The sequence below is a fragment of the Solanum verrucosum genome, unplaced genomic scaffold, assembly GCF_900185275.1.
Source record: "Solanum verrucosum unplaced genomic scaffold, falcon-dt-bn FXZP01000041.1, whole genome shotgun sequence".
In the NCBI taxonomy this organism is placed as follows: Eukaryota; Viridiplantae; Streptophyta; class Magnoliopsida; order Solanales; family Solanaceae; genus Solanum; species Solanum verrucosum.
This window is the reverse complement of record NW_026020250.1, coordinates 618,431-639,443: the sequence shown is the minus strand read 5'-3', so window position 1 is coordinate 639,443 and position 21,013 is coordinate 618,431. Positions and strand designations below refer to the sequence as shown.

The window sequence follows — 21,013 nt, the reverse complement described above, 5'->3', positions numbered from 1 at the left end:
ACCCTGTCTGGTGGAGCAACTGATGAAGACTGGGCTCTATTGCCCGGATTTCCACTACCTTGCTTACTTTTAGGACACTCTTTCAAGAAATGTCCCTTTTGCCCACACTTGAAACAACCTTTCTGGCCATCACGATACTTACCTGAGTGGTTTCTACCATATCTACCACATACAGGAGCCCAACTACCTCCTTGTGTCACACTACCTTGAGACTGTGCTGGTCTAACTCTGAAGTTCTGTGAATTCTGGCCATTATACTCACCTTTGTTCTTAGGTGCAGGTGCACTAGCAGGTGATGGTGCAGGCCCCTTTTGCTTCTGAAAGGACGAACGATTCACACTACCCTTCTGCTGCCCAGACTCATTTCATGTCTTCACTTTCTTATTTCTGAACTCTTCCCTGTCTCTCAGCTTCTCCTCCTCAACCTGCTGAACATAAACCATCAACCTTGATATGTCCATATCCCCAATAAGCATTGCTGCCCGACCCTCTTTGCTTGATAGACGGCCCAACCCAGCAACGAACAAGCTAATTCTACTTCTCATGTCCTTAACCATCTCCGAAGCATAACGGGATAGTTGGGTGAACTTCAAACCATACTCATACACACTTAGAGAATTCTGCTTAAGTGTGAGGAACTCACGTACCTTGGCCTCTTTCAGTTCTCGGGGAAAGAAACACCCCAAGAAAGCTTCCTCAAAACAGGCCCAACTCGCAGGTGGTGCATCTTCAGCTCCCTCTTTCCACTGATCAAACCAGGTCCTAGCAACATTCTTCATCTAGTATACAGCTAGCTCAACTCTCTCAGTACCAGCAATATGCATCACATTGAACACCTTTTTCAGCTCCTCAATGAAGTTCTTTGGATCTTTAGTAGTGCTTGAACCAGTGAAATTTGGAGGATTCATCCTCAAGAACTCACGAATCCTTGAAGTGTCAGCCTCTTCTTGTCGAGCTCCTCTTTGTTGCCTGACCTGGTTAGTCACAGGTTGGCTCAACATCCAGATAGCCTCACGGAACTCAGCATTGGTGACTTCTCCTTGAGGTTGCACTTCAGGTGCATTGGGTAACTCTTGTTCCTCAACATTGCGTCTCACAGGACAACCTTTGATAGATCTTCATGGAGGCATGATTATCTAAAACACGCGCAAGCACGAATTAGAAGGAAATTTTATAGAGGTAACTCTATCGCACGAAATGAATGTGAAAGAAGTGAGATAATTCCTAAATCTTGCAGCCTCCTAATTATAGATGTGGTGCGCTTCACACCGATAACTAGGACGCTACAAACACGGCTTCATAGACTCCCTAGGACTCTTGAACTTTGTGCTCTGATTCTAAGTTTGTCACACCCCGAGCCTACACCATGGGCGGGAATGGCACTTGAAGACCATTGATGGCCTCAAGCGAACCCTTGGTCTGGCATACTTAACTCAGCAGAAGACTTAAACATATGAAAAGCATAACTCATGCATAACTTGAGAAATAATAGTTTAGCCAAAATGGCAACTCAGTCTTTAAACAACATCTGAATGATAATGTAAAGACAACTGAACTACTAACTGTCTATGAAGCCTCTAAACAACTGAGATGGATGTTGGGACAAACCCCACAACATCCTAATGAACTAAGCTAGAAAGTGAATAAAAGAGTCCTCCAGAATGCAAGGAGGCTCACCACTGACTCTGAATGCTCAAGCTGGATCAACGAAGCGTTGGATGCTGATCCTGGTTACCTGCGTCTGCATCATAATACGATGCAGGCCAACTGGCATCAGTACATTGAATGTACAAGTATGCGAGTTGGAATGCTAACAAACATAGGCTCGAAAGAGATTATGAAAGAAACGCTTACCTTGGCTCTAACCGACAGCCATCACTATGAGCCTTGTTGTGCCGTAATTTAACTATTTCTAGAAAAATCACTTTTTTTGAAATGTTCTAAGCATAAAAAAAACAATTTGAGAAAAAATACTTAGAAAAGAGTCGCCACTTAATTTTTTAAAGAAATTAAGAAAACTTATCATTTTCAAAGATTTAAACAGAAAAAATCATTTGAAAATACCAAAGAAGGTTCGGGGTTCAATTTACACTTCGAGAAGGGTTTAAGCATTCGAAGTAACCGCTAACATGCGGTTGACTAAAATATATTTTACTATTTTTTATAAAAAATGTGATTTAGCATAAGAATAATAATTTACAATATTTGGTTGACTTTGAGAAAAATAGTTAAATAAATGACACGCCTTTATTTCATTTTTTATTTTTTAGAGAAAAGATATCCCAAAAGAAAACATCTGAGTCAAAATACAAATGATTAGAATATTAATAAAACTATATTAATTAGAATTTCTTTAATTCATTTTCGAAATAAATAATTTAAGCCAATTAAATTAAGCATGAAAATCATTTTTTAATTAATTAAAGAATGAAAGCAAAGTTTTGACTAATCCTTTTTTGAGAAAATGACCAAGTAAAGAATATATATATTTATACATTTATATATATATATATATATATTTATTTATTTTATTTTTTTATTTTTTTTGTTTTTACTTGAGGAATAAATACTTTGACCCTTTAAACCAATTTTAAACGAGTAAAAAGTGATTGAGTGGGAGACATTAAAGAATATGTTGTTGTTTTAATATCTATTTTTATTTTTTTAGAACAAAAGATTTAACTTAAAACTGTATAATTTGGCCAACATATTTAATTAATAAAATAGATAAAATAAATATTAAAATAAATAAATTAAAAGTTAACCAACACAAAGGAAATAACTTATCTTTTGGGGAATCTAATTAAGTTAATTAAAAATTCTGAAGTTAGAGTTAGACAATAAATAATAGGTAATCGCAATTAAATAATTAAAGCGTAAGGGAGAAATTGAATTTGGGCCTTTCTTGGGCCAAATTCGCTACTTTTTGGAGTTTAACACAATTCCCTTTTTGGTATACAGCTGATGTATATCAGTGTATATCGGCATGTATATCAGCCCTTTTTATGTATTTCTTGCTTTCAAACACCTGTATTTCACTCCAGCCCTGTTTTTTTATTGCGTTTTTTACCTGTATCTCGGTAGTGTGAGTGTATACTGTTGTATACAGCCCACTTTTGAGCCTTTGGAGGCTCATATTTCAATTTCCAGCCAACATTTTGCCTTCAAGGACCTGTTCATCGGTTCCGTTGCTAGTAATTAAGGGCTGACTAGAGGAGAAAATTTGGGCCTACAGGCCCGATAAGCGATGCAAGGCCGAAGCTAGAGTCAACGGAACTCATTCGGAGAGATTACATGCACAAAGAAAGAAACAAAAAGGATAAACAATAAGAAGAACCAATTGAGAATATGAAGAAGCAATAATTTAAAAGGGAGTATGAGGAGTTCCATCAAATCACTGCAATACTCCTCTAAGTCAACAATTCACAACAAACCAACGTTAGCATTTTTACACAGAAAGGCAAACCCAAATTTGAGCAAGAGAAAAGAAAAGAGCTACTAACATTGACAACCATGAAGATCAGTTTACCCTACAGATTTGCTCAAATTAAGACCAAAATCAAACTAGCATCTTACACATAAACCAAACTCGAACTAATGACAAAAATGAACAAAATACCCACTTAGCCTTCAACTAGAAATTTAAGAATGAAAGAAAGAAAATGATAAATTCATCAAATAAGAAACTAAGAACTTCATTTAAACAAACAAGAACCAGATTTGCGGCAGTTTCGAGATAATAATCAAACTCTCCAAAATAAAGCGATAAGCTATATATATACACATACACACACACACACACACACACATATATATATATATAACAATTTAATCAAGTGCCAGGTGAATAAGACAACCTGCTGCTTTAAATATTGGAACAGGAAGAAATTTAAAAAAAAAAAAAATCACAAAGAGAACTTAGATAGAACACAATGCTTGCCCTTACTGATATATGTCTAAACACAAAACCTTAATGAATTTGAACCATTTGAAAGGGAACTGAGACAAGCCTTGTGGAAGTAAAACAAACAATAGTCAAGATTTGCATTATGCGGAATACTCGTCAAATAGCCACAATACAGGATAAATGAAAGCATAAGCACACAAGACTTCAAAGACGCAAGAATCATGAATTCCGGATATACATGTCGTCAAACGGAGCATAACAGTGAAGAAGCAAGAGGGAATCGAGTTTACCTTTCTCGGAGCAGCGTTACTAGGACGACAAGAAAAGCGATTCCACCACTCTATTTGAATATTAAAGGCAAGCTAACAAAATTCGAGTGACGATCTTCTCGAAATTTGGAATCAGAGAGCTAAAAAAATATTTCGCAAGTGTAAAGCGATTATGGCCAAAGACCCGAACTCCAAAACTCTTTTTTCAAATTTTTTCTCCCCCAAAACAGTGATCAAAAGAGAGCAATATATAGCTGGAAATTTAAGGGAAATCGGGTGAAATTTTGAATTTCTCTTTTTCGAATTCAATCTCTGCCCCTTTTCAATCCAACAGTGGTAAGCTTTGAAAAAATCCCTAAAAATGGGGGAAAAGGGACGTGAGGGTGATGGGGGGTCTGCATGGTATGGGTTTTGCGGAGAAGTTGGACGAGATATCCGGATTTGGCTGGATTTTTCTGGGTTGCGTCTGGAGGAAGAAGAAGAGTATGGGCGGTGGGGTTGGGATACTGTATGGCGTATGGTATGATGTATTTGTATTGTTGAATTATAAGGATGAGGGGATGGGGTCGGTTGGTACTATTTTTGGTGTTGTATTTTATTTGCTGTTGAAAAAAAGAATTGGGCCGGTTTGGAATTGTTGTGGGTTATTTGGTGAAGAAGTGGGCCGGTTTGATACTATTGGGTTGGGAATGAGTTGGATTGGGAATTGCATTGTTGTTGGGCTGATATGAATTAAACTGGGCCGGCTGAAATTGAAAGGAAAGGCCCATAATTTGGTCTTGCAAAGTGGTTGAAGAAATTGGTAAGGAAGTGGCTATAATTGCAATTACAAGGGATTAGAATTAGAACCAATTGAAGTTAAAAATTTAGCCGATTTGAATTTAATTGGTGAATTCGGCCAAAAGTTAAATAAGATGAATTAATATAAATTAATTAATGAGCTTCTTAATCTTAACGAAAACAAAAAATAATTAACTTAATTATAAACTAATTAATTCAATTACAAAACTAATTAACTCGAAATTACAACTATAACTTAAAGTAAAATAAAACATTTAAATAAAATGCAAAATCCTTTGTGATGATTTTCAAATATTTATAAAATAGTGTGATTGCAAAAATATACATATTTATTATTAAAAATGATAAAATTACTTTAAAAATAACTTGAAAGTATTTTGAATTTCATAAAACTCATTAATTCAAAATTATAACCATCCCTACTATTTAATATATAAAATCCCCCCCCCCCCCCTTTCTTTTTTAAGACGATTTTCGAATAATAATAAAATATACTAATTGTATACATAATTATCTAAAACATATATATCATCTAAAAATTATGAGAACTGACAAAACTATTTAAATCTCGCAAACTATATTATTATTATTATTATTATTTATTTATTATTTATTATTTATTATTTATTTATTTTTGGAAATTCTATAAAACTAATTATTTTAAATCGTTTGAAATTGGAGAAGCTCGAAATGATTAATTTATATTGTGGAGGGTCAAAATTGGGTGTCAACAAGCCTAAGTGTACAACGTTTTACCTCACGTTGCCAAGGACCGTCCTATACCTTGCCATTGGTGTAGAACCTGAACTACTAAGTGGATCCACTAGTCTATGCTGAAAAGTACTAAGGAATCATCTAAAAAGTATGACCCTTTTTTTGCCCATGATTGCTACATGGTTTATGGGGCTTGAGTTAATATGAACTCGCGTCCCCATATCGTTGCCCAATACTACTCCCAAAAATATACTTAGCTCATATGTTTTTTTAAAACAACTTCTTCTCTAGTTTGAGATAATTACTCAAACTTAACTTAAAAGCTCTCTTGGAATCAATGTTCCCCTTTTTGCTTCTTCAAAAGTCTTTTGGAAATCTCAGTTTCCTCTCATCTTAAATGTGAAAACATTTACTCTTGGGAATACTTAGTTCTCATATATCATTTTAAAGAAAATGAACTTTACTCTTACTCTTTACTCAACTTCAAAACTTAAGTCTTAAAACAAGGTTAAAACATTTGTAAAAGACTTATGAAAATTTGAAATGAACTTCTCTTACTAGACTCTTGACTTCTCTTGACTTTGATCTTAACTGCTCTTGACTCTACTCTTAACTAATCCTTGAATTGAATTATGGATTCAAGAATTAAGATTTGGGTTTGGAAAGATCTCATGTTGTTTAGAAATGATTATAGATAGTTAAACACGAGAAAAGACCAAAACTCAATATTTGAAGGTGGGTCCGCGACGCGGAGGCATAATTTAATTTTGGTTTCGAAAACGTCTTTTGAGGCAGAACACCTCGTGTCAGCTCCACGAGGCAATGCAGAATTTTCAAAACTGGGGGCTAGGCGCGCGACGCGCCACTGATGCCAAATTTCGCCCGACAAAATTTCTTTTTCGTTTTCCAACCCCAATTCGCCCAAACTTGGTTCCTTTTCTCAAATCTCTTTTAGATACAAATACCGAGCAAATGAACCTAAGAACCTAATTCAAAACAACTCTATAATACAACGTAACGATCTCAGAAACTTCTCAATTCATCCCAATTCAAGAACAACAATCAAATTCAAGAATAAGTAATAAGATCATCAATACTCAAACTCTTTTAGAACGAATTCTGCTGAACGAAACATGTTTGGCGCGTGGGTGAATGAACCCAACGCTATGAAGGACTCACATACCTTGTAGGGTCAATTCCTTGGCGAATCCGCAACCAAAATCGATCGTTCTTGGCGAATCCTGCTTTTCCTCTTCTCCTTTCTCTTGTGTTCTTTCTCCAAAAGCCCCAACTCTATTTCTCCAAAGTGTAAACTGAACTAACTCAATTTTGACCCCAATTATTTTATTAAAAACGGATTTAATTGATTGGATAAGGAAAAGACCAAGCTACCCCTCAAAAATCCGGATTGGGCAGTTCCTTATTCGAACAACCTAACTTCCAAAGGGCATAACTCACTTATACAAACTCGGAATCGTGCAAAATTAGTGGCGTTGGAAAGATCATTCCAAGAGTTTTCCAACCATATCTGGAATTACACCTAACTCATCCTGAGCTATGAGTTATGATCGTTTGAAGTTGACCAACAACTCACTTTAATTTACTTAAAATTTTCCAGATTTCCTTATAGTTTCCAAAAATAACTATTTCCAGATTTTAAACTTTCTTCTAGTTCTTTCTAGTTGCGAGATGTTATACCTGAACTCTCATCTTGTTAGTGAGGGTTTGATTCCCCATAATGTAATCCCTTCTCCATTTACCCTTCCCCTACCCTCATTTTTTTTAAAAATATAAATATTTTCATCCATATAGAACACAACCTTAAAGTAAAATGATGCTTAGTAGTTAGTTCATAATGCAAGACCATGAAATTTATTGTTTATTGTATGATTAATTTCACTATAATCGTATCAAATGATAAATCCACAACTAAGATCATCCGTGTGTGTTCCTTCAAAATCCTACAAGAAAATACACTCATACATAAAGCTCAACATAAGCCAAACGCGCCAACTACAGAGTAATCATCTTTCAATATGAATTGGCACACTAAAGATCAACCAATGTGTAGAACAAAGATATTCACAGCTAAATTTTGTCAATAAATGCTTCAACTTGTTCTATTTTCTTCAACTTGGAAAAGGTATGAACAATTGTACAATTCACAAATGTTACAGTTTGTTGTTCATGTTTTGTGTAAACAAATAAACAAAAGAACAATTTTTTTTTCGAAAAAATTAACCTGGCAATACTATTCTGGTTGAAGTATTCATATTCACATCTGAATAAGCCCCTGATGCCACTTCTGCATCCAATCCAGCAGCCCATCTCCTTAGAACTCTCAACAATGTTGCTGCTTTTCTTCTTCCCCTCCCTGTTCCCATTCCCATTATTTCCCAAATCACCCTCTCAATCCCTTGAACTCCTGCCAATTCCGCCACCATCTCTGATCCCCCTTTACGACACATGTTCACTAGCGTTGCTGCAGCGCTCTCTCTAGCTCTATCTGTTCCATCTCTTAATACTATAGCCAGTTTTTTTATCAATGGATATGCGGCTGCAACGGCCACCAATCCACCCTTCTTGACCACCACTTCGAGAATTGTAACCGCCTCTTCAGGTAATCCATCCATAATCTCCGCTACCATTTCCACTACCCCGCCTTCAATCAACTTCCCAACTGCCTCCCTATCTCCCGCCAAATTCAAAATAGCTACTAAGGCATCCCTCTTCGAATTCGTTGGCCCCTCACATGCCAAATCCATCAATCCCTTCACCACACGTGTCTTTCGAGCTAACCTCTTCTTGTAAGCAGGTACACCTGACAAGCTAAAAATGGTTGCTGCCGCATTCCCTTTTGCCTCCCACGTTGCACCAGACCTTAACACTTCGATAACTCCATTTAAAACCCCGTCTGTTTCCATTATCCTCGTCTTGTTTGCCTCAAGAATAGATAGATTGAGAATTGTTGTAACTGCATTAACTTGTAAGCTCGGATACTCAGAACCTAACAGCTTAACCATTAACGGCAAAGCTGCAGCTTCAGCAATGCAGGCTCGGCTATCTGAATCCGTCTTGGCTAAGACCCGAAGCTCATGAACAAGCCGGTTAGCCGATTCTACAACTTGGGAAGCCTTCAACTTGTTGACCAAAAACGACACAGTCATTCTCGTTGCTTCCAACGCTGTTTTGTTGGTAACAACGCCGTTGGATTTAACGTTCATCTCCGTTGATTCAAAGGGTATTTTCTGCTCTCTGCACCACATAGCCATCAAATTCTTCAAAGCTGAATTTGGTATGAGGTCTGTGTGGGTCAAGGTTTGACCCGTTTTGGGACACGTGGTATGACCCGATTCGAACCAAAGGGTTATTGAACTGCGGTCGTATGTTTGTCCCGTGGAAACCACCACAGGGTCTCTCATCAAGTCAAGCGAAATCGGACACCTGAAATCAGCCGGAACATTAACATCCGCCGCTGCTTCCGCCGCCCGTCGCCGCCGTGAATTTGTTCTCGGTGTTGAACCGCCGTACAACACACATTTAGCATATCGAACAAATCCGATCAACGCGATGATATCTGATTTAGCTTTCTCATCTGTTTGACTTTGAATTTCCTCTTCCAATAACTCAATTTCATCCCTGCAGCTTGTAGAATCACGCAAAGTTAATTTCTCAAAAATTTCCGCTAATTTACACTGATCAGGTACGATTTCTCTTTCAATTCTATCGAGCATTTCAACAACTTGAGATCGTAAATGTCGATCCTTAGGATCGACATAAGCTAATTTCTCCGAGCACTGCTTCGTTATCAGAATCAGCAATTCCTGAACATCGTCGTTTAATTTGAGCTTTTTCGAAGGAAGAATATCCAATAAAGTAGACAATTCAAGAGTTAATTCATGAAAAACGTTACAGAAAACATCAATTTGCATAAGTAGCCACATCTTACTACAATTACGGCAATCTTCAAGCAAAGTCTTCATACGCTGTAATACTATGTACAATTCGTCGAAACACAAAACAGCAGAAGGTGGAAAACCAGTTACATGTCCTCCTCGTGATGTATTCGAATCATTTGAATATGTAAAATCTCTACCGAGAATTTCTTCGAATAATACTGATAAAAGCTTGGATTTCCTGATAATTGAAGATGTATTTCTCTTGAGAAGAAATAACAAAGGTTGTAGAGTAGAGATTTCAGATGATAAGAGAAGAAGAGATTTAAGGAGATTGCGATCGGAGAGATTCGGAGCCACGAAACAATTGGCCGACGGCCGACGTTTTCTCGGTGGGAAAGATTCAGGTGAAACTGCCATATTGTAATGAATAAAATTTCAAACAATTACGAAAATGCTGAAAATTGAATTGTATTTAGATGAATTAAAAGTTGAAGAAATCAAAGAATGAAAGAAGACTTTTCTTAGAAGTGATAGAGGAGGCTTTTTTATTTGTTTTAGAAAAATGGAAAGAGTATTGGATGAGTTGTAATGGGGACGGACTGTTTCATACAACTTGCACGCCTTTTTCAGCCATTTTAGTTCTTAACTTGTAATGTAATTTATACATTATATCAGTACTATTTGGTTCATAGTTAGTTATAAACTATAATTACATAATTAGCTGTTGTTAAAAGTTACAATATGGTAAGATGGAGGAGATAAACAATGATATTTTATTGGTTTGAAATGAGGGCGGATCAACATGGAATTCAGGGGTTCACCCGATGTTTTGAATCGAAAAGTTATAATGAATATATAGGATCAAATATGTATTTTATGTCTATATATTTAATATTGAATCCCCCTCAACACAAGTTAAGGGGCTTGGTTCAATGGCTATGGGTCAGAAACTAGTAGGTGCGCAAGTTTGACTCTGGGCTAGCAACATTTACCAATGTTTTTATCTTGAAATTTGATATAGCTTAATTGTCAGCACTATTTCGCATTCTTTTAACACTCAATAGAAATTCTGACTCTGCCACTATTTAAAATATCTCATGTGATTATCTTATTTCGTTTTTCCATGTATAAGTAATTCTAGTTGTGGCGAAGGCACAAGGCAAATAAATCGAGCAATAAAGTTAAAAAGATCCGTTTAGGCCTCTCATCAAGATTTGGCTCGTCATTCTTGACTATATCATTTTAATATAAATGGTAGGATAAAATAATTTTGTGATTAGTTGATATTTTAAATCAAACATGGGACAAAGTTAATTGCAAAGTTATTATTCTTATCTCATGTACCAAACGGATTATATTATACTAATGATAATTGTAACACGTTAATTACTACGTTACACATTTCCTATGTTATCAACTCGTGTTTAATGTATACCACGTTAAATACATAAGCAGTTTACTAAGCATAATTTTTTTTGTTTGATATTGTTAGTACATTAAATTTAATTCCATATATGAGTTTTTTAAAATTGAAATTGGACAAGTGGCCCATTTTATTAATGCTCAAAAAGAGAAGTCTGACAGAGTGATAAACAATTTTTAATTTAATTCCGTATTAGTAACAGAATGAAGGAAGAAATCAACTAATCTAATTTCAGAATTTGGGTCAATTACGTAATAAGCATCAACTTGTATCTAATTATGTCAAAAGTTCATTCAACTTTGGCTTTGCTTTGATTAATTGATTGACGATGGAATTTTGTGTCATTGCTTTGAAAGATAATGCTAAAAAACTTTCGGATTATTTTACATTTAATCTTCTTTTTTCCTTTTTTCTTTAATTTCTAGGAGTTACTGGCTTTCTTCTGCTTCAATTTGCCATTTTTTTAACTTCCAATTTTTTGAGAACACTTTTGGAGGCTAGAAAAATAAAATACTATATTTACTAGTGATGATTTGCAGCGGGTGGTGATGGTTGATGCTAGTGATTAGTAATAGTTGTGATGGTGAAGGTGATTGTCACAATGATAACGATTGATAATAATTGTGGTGGTGGTTGTTAATTGTGATGATGGATTTGGTTAATGTTGATAGTTGGCGGTAATGGTTGAAGAATGTGTGATGTATATGATGGTGTTGATTGTTGTTGGTGACAGTGGAGATGTGATGGTATAGGTGGTTGAAAGTATGCATTGGTTGCAATGGTGGTAGAGGATGATAGTGGTGGCGAAGGTGGTAATGGTAGTAGTGACATTGAATATAATTATAATGATTGAGGTGATAGATGTGATAGTGACTGGCAATAGTGATTGACAGTGATGATAATAGTTGATATAATTATAATGATAGAGGTAATACGTATTGGGATTGAAATAATAGAACGTTAGGCAAAGGTTAATAATTGCAAATTTCGAACAATAATAAATCAGATGATAAAAATATTATACTAAAAGAAGCATAATATTATTTATATGATTTGGTTAAGTGAGCTACTTATCGGAAAACTAATATAAAAAGCATAAAGTTTATAATTTTCCACTAAATCAAATTCTTTAATCACTAAAAAGTAACATTGGGGTGTTATTTTGTTATTATACGAGAACAAAAGATCTTCTATTTTGTAGAAGTTCAAAATTGCTTCTCCAAAAAATGATAACATTTTGTGTATTAAGAAATCTTTTTGAATTAGAACACAATTGCGGTAAAATCCAAATAAGATGGGAAATTCAAAGCAAATTTAACAATAAGTGTGGTAGTGATAGACAGTAGTGATTGACAGTAATTGTAGTTATGATGAAAAAGATGGCTGACAATGATGATGATAATTGACAACAATGATAGTTGCGACATGATAATGATCAAAATTATCCACATAAATATATTTTCCAATAATATTAAGACTCTGTTCAATTAAGATTTATTCAAACTAAAAAAGTGCTTAAAATCTTACTAGCAAATAAACATGATACTAAATTATAAATGCATCTTCTTTACTATTTGAAAAGCTTTTTCCCCTTGAAAGTTTAAAATACTTTATTTTCTTGAAGAATTGAATCTATAATCTTTAAGATTGAAGGTGGATTATACTTTTCACTTAGTTATCTTTTTCAAAGTTGTGTTAAAACTCAAATTGGAAACATTGGGCAATAAATATATTATCCACTTTTTTTCTGGCTTTCCCCTATTTTAAATTATTAAAGTGAAAATATAATTACATATATTGATTATCTCGTGTTATTAATTACTCAATACAATATTTTGAAAAGGAATTTGTTATTGACGAAATACAGTTTTACTGATTCACAATTTAATTAATATATAGAAAATTAAAATGATATAACAAAATAAATAGATGATGAGCTGTTGGGCATCAATGCCTAACGAGTTACTTCTTCTTTTTTGGCAACTTTAATGGAAAATATTATATAATAAAGTTTGGTGAAGATAAGAGATGAATTATTAGCATATAAAATAAAGGTAAAAGACAACCTGGTCTTCTTGTACATATTTGCGTTTGCCCTTTTCTTTATTTATTAAAACATAATATAAAAATAAAATTATATCTTCTTTTTCCTTTCTTTATGCTTTCCTTTTTGTTCTTTTTTATGATTGGACCATTTCATGGCAGGAGCAAATGTATTTCCACACATTGTGACGGTGCCATTACTTCATAAACCATAACTACCCTATCATCTAATCCTCATTCATTTCCTTGCATACAACATTTTTTTTCATAAATATGAAAATTTCATATTTGTGAAAATTATTAAAATTTTATCAAATAAGTGAATTACATTTTATAAATAAAATATTGAAATATTTCAAGGCGCTGCATTGACAAATCATATATCTTCATATTTCTTTTATAACTAAATATATGTGATTACATACTTTTAAATGCACTTATAAAGATTCATTAGTCAACAATAATAATAACTAGCTAATCTTTAATGTATCCTTTTATATAGTATGAAAAATCTCTTCACACCGAACATGAACATTTATTTTTATATAAAATAAACTTTTGAGTCAATTTTTTACATTTTAGAAAAAAATAATAATTATGATTTTAAATCTCAAATTCTGTTATTTTTAGAGAATTTGTAATTTTAATAAATTAATGATGAACGTAAATCACATATCCTTACTCTGACTTAAAATTATAATTTCACATTGCATTGCATGTCTAAAATGAAAGAATAGGAGATAGAATATGAGTTAGGAAGAAATCAATTTCACAAACTAATTAGGTGTGAAGGAATAAGAGCATCTAATAACTTAAAATAATGCATGATGTGGAGTGGGCAAAACGTTTGTTAATCCATTAATTCAATATTCTCCAACCAATAGATACATAATTGAGTCCTAATTAATTTGAATTTTCATTCTATTTCAATTGTCGGACGAAGTTTTATTTCTCTTTATACCCCTTTTCATTTTACCATAAAACAAAGAATTCTTTTTAAGTGGATACAAACCTAAATTTTCATTTCATTCATTTTAAAATTTCTTTGTTGCAATTAGGGGTGTACATGGCCGGATTGGTTCAGGTTTTTTAAATATCAAACCAAATCATTTGTGTCGGATTTTTAAATTTATAAACCAAACCAAACCAATAAAACTCGGGTTTTTCAACCTCGGGTTCTTTTTGGGTTTTTCGGTTTTTCTGGTAAAGTATTCATACAAACATATAATTTACTAGTACTTCAAATATCTCTTTAGTCCTACCAAAATACAACTATCTAAGATGTTTCTTAAAAATATAACACAATATGGTATGATTAATGACACTAAAATATCCAACAACAACAATAATAATAATAATAATAATAATAATAATAATAATAATAATAATAATAATAATAATAATAATAATAATAATAATAATAATGAAATAGCGTAAAACAAATATTGCAAATTAACAAGTCATAATGAAAATGATCATAATTTAAAAGTACTAAATCATGCTAAAATTAAGTTTAATAAGTATTAGTTACATGACTAAATATTAAAGGAAATTAAAATTAGATTATGTATTTTAATTGTCTAAACCAATGTAAAATTAAAGAACAAATATTCAATATTATTGTCATTCTTAGTGTTGAATTGATTTTCTTTTTGTATTAGTATTAATTTGATTTTGATTTAAGCTTTATTATAACTACCAACATCTGTGAACTAAAATCTTTATTGACCCATTCATAATTCTAAGTTTCAAACTTGAAATAATATATTAAAAGATAAAAACTATGAAAAAGTATAAGAAATATTTAAAAATTATATCAAAGTAAATATTTTTATGTATAAAATAAAATTTTAAAATTATATATATAATGTCGGGTTTTTTTTTTTAGTTAAAACCAAACCAACCCAAATATAGTCGGGTTTTTTTTTTTCAAAACCAAACCAAGTCAAACCAAACCACTAGTCGGGTTTTTTTTCCGGGTTGACTCGATTTGCGGTTTGGTTCGATTTTCGGTTCGATTTTATACACCCCTAGTTGCAATAAAAGAGTCAGTATCAGTTGTGGAAAGAATAGAATGAAGTGAGAATTGTTAGTATTTATATTTTAGTGATTTGTTGGGTTCTATGCAGTTTTGATGATTGACAGAGTGACGTGAAATATGTAAATCAATCTGATTTATAGATACAGTTTTTCAAGGAATTGAATCTGTAGCAAGATCACTGATGAATAAATATAAGTGTGCTATAATTAATAAATGGATAATAGTTTTGTAATAAACCCAAGAAAATAAATATGTGCTCAATGAAAAGTTGGAGTTCGACTAGAACACAAAAAAATTAATGAGTTCAATTTAAAGGAGTCTAAAGAGACAATGAGTTTGAATTAAAGAAGGAATAGAAAGAGATAGAAAGTTTGAATTGAAGAAGGAGGCTCACTTGTAGTAGAAGTTTAAGTCAAGAGAGTTCGAGTTAATATGGAGTTTGAAGTGAAGAACAACTCTCTGAAAAGTTGTACTTAAATAAAAGCAAATTCATTCAGAATACATGTGCACTTACGGCGCTAGAAGGGCAATTCAAAAATTGATTTCACAAATGCTACCAAAAGACGGAAGGAATAAATTGAAGAACTAGGTCCTATTATAGAGTTTATGTATTTGAAGTTCTTCATTGAATTTTAATGTTGATGTAATCTTAGTTCCGTGAGTTATAAATTGAATTAGGAGTGTTGTCTTCAGGTTGGGATTACTCGAAGACTTGAGAACAAATACCTTGGAAGGCTCGTCTTGAAGTTTAAGAAGTCGAGTTAGTTCCTAGGATTGCAAGAGTTGTAATCTGAATTTATAACTTTGAAGTTTAGGAATAAGAGTTAGTTCCTAGGATTGCAAGAGTTGTAATATGAATTCATAGCTTGAAGTTGGGTCGATGATTTGGTTGATTGTTGATCTTTAGGAATTAGAGTTAGCTCCAAGATTGCAAGAATTGTAATCCGAATTCTGTTGAGGCTCATTGATTTAGTAAAGTTAGAATTAAATCATATAGAAGTACACATTGTGATTTTTTACACTTTTTGTGAGCCAAGTGTTTTTCACGTAAAAAAATTGTGTTCTTTACTTATTGCTCGTGCTGCCTCGTTGGAATACGTTAAACAATTTGTTTTACTCATTGGTAATTCTAGAGTAAATAACAAGTTCGTATGGAATATCAATTGGTACATGAACGGATTTTCTTGTTAATAGTTTAACCACTTAAGAAAGATTAGGATAAATTAAGCACCTCCACTTGAATACAGTGAAGGACAAATTACAAGCCTCCATTATTGAATGGACAATATTACTCATGGTGGAAAGCAAGGATGAAAGTTTTTATCTAGACCGGAGATTATGAATTTTGAAATAGAGTCACTGATGGACTAAAATATCGAATAAAGAAAGATGTTGAAGACAATGACATACCAAAGGAAAAAAGTGAACAAGGAGGCTGAGTTCAGGATGCTTGGAAAGAATGTCAACTAAATTTATTCTTATTTATAGCCTTGAACCAGATGAGTACAATCGAATATCCAGTTACACCACTACAAAATAAAATTGGGATACTCTCATGAATGCACACAAAGGAACATGTTGTAAGAAGTGATCCAATGACAATTTTCAAGCAAGTTGTCACAAGTGTGATAAGACTGATCACATGATAAAAAAATATCTACTGTGAAAGATTGAGTGGAAGAAAAAAAGAGCTAAAAAAAATTCAATATAGGAGAAGGTAAAAAAAAGAACAAAAAAAAACATATATCATGATGAATTCATGGGGATCAGGGTCAGAAGATTAAAAGATAGATGAGATTGCTCTCATGGCTATTAGAGATTCAGAAGAAGAAGAAGTAGACTTTGAAGTAAGTATCCTCGACTTTAAAGGAAAATTACAACTTTTGTTGAAAAGAAAACTAGTTTCCTTAATGAATTCTTTAATTGATGATTTTCAAAAGTTAACCTCCGATAATGATCATTTTTTCAATGCTCATTCAAGTATAAGGTTTAGTTACATTGATCTTAAAACCTACAAGACTGACATTGATAAAGAGAATAGCACCTTAAAGGACTAGGAGTTTGTGCATTGCACTGAAATTTCAACACAATAGATAAATATTAATCAAAGTCAAATTGGTTAATATATGGATAGCGTAAGGCCTAGGTTACATTTGATATTCTCTCAACTCTCAAACTCCAAGATCCTTACCAATAAAACACCAAACATTGCTTGAGTAGATAGACTATTCCTAGCTCATATCATTAAATGAGAAATTAATTGAATTATCCTATCTCTAGCCCAAATTCATAGACTAATTTCACCTAGTACTTCCTATTGAAGTCTTACGTAACTCCATTTTAATTTCTCAAGTCAAAACAGTGTTAGAGATCTTAATCAATGTTTGCAACCACTGATTTATGATTAAAACTTCAAGACAATCGTAGATCCATGCATAACTACCAATTTTAGAACTAATTAATCAATGTTCATTGGATTTTACACTCATATCTTGCACACACTCTTAACTACATATTTAGCTACTCATAATAAAAAAAAAATAGGGATAATACCCATATGTTAGGTTCCAAAGATAAAAATATTTTAAAGGGATGAGTAATTCAAAGCATTTATTAACACGCTTAAATATCTTTCGATTATGTGTCATATTTCTTAACCATTGTCCCTTCCTTGTCATTAACATCCTTTATTGGAGATATTAATTAGACATCATTGTAGATTCATTATTGTTTTATTTTAGTGTTATAAACCTATTACGTACTTTCTCCATTCATTTTTATTTTATATTTTAGATTTTGCATACAGAAGTATAGAATCAATAATAGATATAAAGATTTTACCATGATGCCTATTATTAATTGATGTTTAATATTAAATTTTGAAAAATATTTTTCAGGGATAATGCATAAGTACCCCCCCTAGACTATGACTGAAATCTCAGAGACACACCTAAACTTAACTAAGATCCCATTACCCCCTGAACTCATTTTTTTCGTATTTTTGTGCACCTTTGCTGATGTGGCACCTTCAACCACTCAAGTTGGTTGTATTGGTACACACTCGCACGCCACGTGTGTAAATATTATTTTTTAATTAAAAAAAATTAAAAAAAACAATATTTTTTTCTTAATTTAAAAAAAAATCAGTTTTTTAAATAATAATCTTATTTTATTTAATCTTGTATTTACATTAATTATACAGTTTTTTACCTTGTATCGAAACTTTTTTTTTTTTTTACCTACATTCATTGTTTTTCTCTTTTATTTTTCTATTGATTTTATTTTCTTTGTCTTTCGTTTTGATTTGATTTCAAATGTCTTATATTTAAAATAAGTTAATTTTGAATGGATATCAAAATAAGTGAAGAAAATCAAATAAAACATAAAAAAATTAAAATGTTAAAATTAAAGGAAACTTTTAAATTATTATTTTGAAAAAAAAATACACATAATTTTTTTAAAATAATTAAAAGTGAAAAGATAATAAATTAATTAGAAAAAAGTTTAAAGTGAAAAGAAATTAAAATAAATATTTTACAAAGAATGAAATAAAAATAATTAAATATATATATAAATTTTATTGTCAATAAATATGTGTACTACCTAATTATAAAGTTTCAATTAAAAAGTGACATGTGCCCAATTTGTGCACTCAAAAGAGTATGCATACTCTCTATGTCATGTCAGCGTTTGTGGTGTATTAATTCTATTTTAAATTAGTTTAGGGGGGGGGGGGTAATATGACCCTAGTTAAGTTTAAGTGTGTCTCTGAGATTTCGGTCATAGTCTAGGGGGGTACTTATGCATTATCCCTATTTTTTATAAATAAATAATTAATGCTAAGGGTAAATATGATAATTATCTATTCTTGAATATGTTTAAAATGACAAGTATAAATAAAAATTTATTTTTAAAATACTGAACAAGTAAAAGTAATTGGGAAAAAAAGTAAAAGAAACACAAATAATAGGAAACACGTACTATTGTTTGCAACAATTTTTCAGTGCCTACAACTATATCAAAAAATGATTTTTAGCGGCAATTAATTAATGATAATAGTTTAATTGCTGCTAAATATGTATTTTTAGCGGTAATTACCACCAGGGCCGTCTTAACCTAGGCCACTAAAGCCATTGCTTGGGCCCCCATATTTTTGGGGGCCCCCAATTTTTTTTTTAAAAATACTTATATATATTATTAAAAAAATTATATGTACTTTTAATTTATTTTTTTAAAGAAAAAACATGTAAGAAGTATAAAAAATTAAAAAAAATGACCGTTAGTTTTCCCACTTTTTTAAGGGAAAGAAACATTTTTTGGGAATAATTTCCTTAAGTGGAAAATTGTGTTTTCTTATTTATCTCCTAAAAGTTTGACCCTATATTATTATTTACCTTATACTCATATTTTTTATTCTCTATTTTATTATTTTTATTCTCAATATTGAACTCTCTCCTACAATTTCTTTTGTTTTATTGTTGCTTACAAGTTACAAAAGAACAAAATTTTCTTTTGGATATCTTCTTCAAAATCTCAAGATGTGAACCAAGCAATCATTATATTGAAGGAACACAACACTATTTTGATATTGTTTTATGAACTTATCAAATTCATGAGTCAGGTTTTATTATTCTAACTTTATTTTATAGTTTTTTCTTGAAAATATGTTATTGTTGATATTCTTAGTTCATAAGTATATATATTTTGTTTTAGTTATTATTAATATTATTCAAATTAAATATGTCAACTAAAAAATATGATTTCGGATTGACAAAAAGAAAGAAACAAAGAAAACTTGAAAAATTAAATAAATCCCAAAAAGGAGCCCTTGATATTTTTAACAAATAATAAAAATTTTGGAAAAAAGGTATTGCATAAAGAATAATGTCAACAATTTCTGTAACTGTTGCCTCAGCCGAAACAAGTTTTTCGAAACTAAAATTGATAAAATCTTATCTAAGATCAACAATATCTCAAGAGAGATTGAATAGATTAACTATAGTATCAATTGAAAAAGGAATTACTAGAACAAATCGATTATAAAATAACAATTAATAACTTTGCATCTAAAAAGGCAAGAAAAGTAGATTTTAAATAAAAGTATATATGATATTTTAAAAAAAAGAATTTTAAAAAAATATTAGGGCCCCTCTTTAAGATTTGGCTTTAGTCCCCCAATCTTGTTGAGTCGTGTAACAACCTGACCCCGTCGTTATAGAAAAGCCAATGGGGAAAGAATTGGGGCCAGAAAACTTGTGTAGTAACTTTGAATTTCATAGCCTAGTCCAGATTTGGATGAAATCGTAGTCAGTGAGGTCTAGGGAAATATGGTAACAAATGAGAGATCGAATTATTATTTTGATCACATGACTAGATAGCTAAGACGTTAAGGAACCCGTATGACTTTACGGAATTGAATTCGGGTGAGTAAAACTCCCGAAACTAATCTTAGTGTGAACGGGGTATTTTCTGAGTGTCATGGGATGAAGGGGTGTTATGAAAAGGGGGTTTGGGATTCTTAATTTTGCTCAATGTTTCCGTGCAAGCCGCTATGGCAGAATTATTCCCGCCAGGGCGGGGCCACTGTAGCGGGGTAAGAACCGCTGTGGCGGGACAGTAGCGATTTAAGTAAAAAATAAACCCAAAATTGTTTTATTCTGTAAGTTTTGACTTTGAGAGCTAGGAGACGACCCCAGGTGCTTTCTTGACAATTTTCCACCATTCTTGAGGCTAAAGGTAAGGTTTTAACTCCCCGAATCCATTTTTCGATCCGTAAAATGTAAATTCATGGGTGATTATCAATGGGGAAGGGTTTTGATATGGAAATTATGGTGGAAAAAGCCCTAATCTAGATATGGGGATCAAGGGTTTAGCCTAGGGTTGATAATGTTGATTATAATCTGAGAAATTAGGCCT

General features: G+C 32.3%; 2 protein-coding genes across 3 annotated transcripts in view; one reads left to right on the top strand and one right to left on the bottom strand.

Moving 5' to 3' along the window:
* The window catches only part of LOC125833069 (uncharacterized), a 1,066,246-nt gene that overhangs the window by 449,555 nt on the left and 595,678 nt on the right, over window positions 1-21,013 (top strand). The window lies entirely within an intron of this gene.
* Window positions 7,780-10,007, bottom strand: LOC125833060 (U-box domain-containing protein 16). Its single transcript, XM_049512215.1, has one exon. It carries the CDS (start codon window positions 10,005-10,007, stop codon window positions 7,929-7,931), a length of 2,079 nt encoding a protein of 692 aa, XP_049368172.1. The 3' UTR covers window positions 7,780-7,928.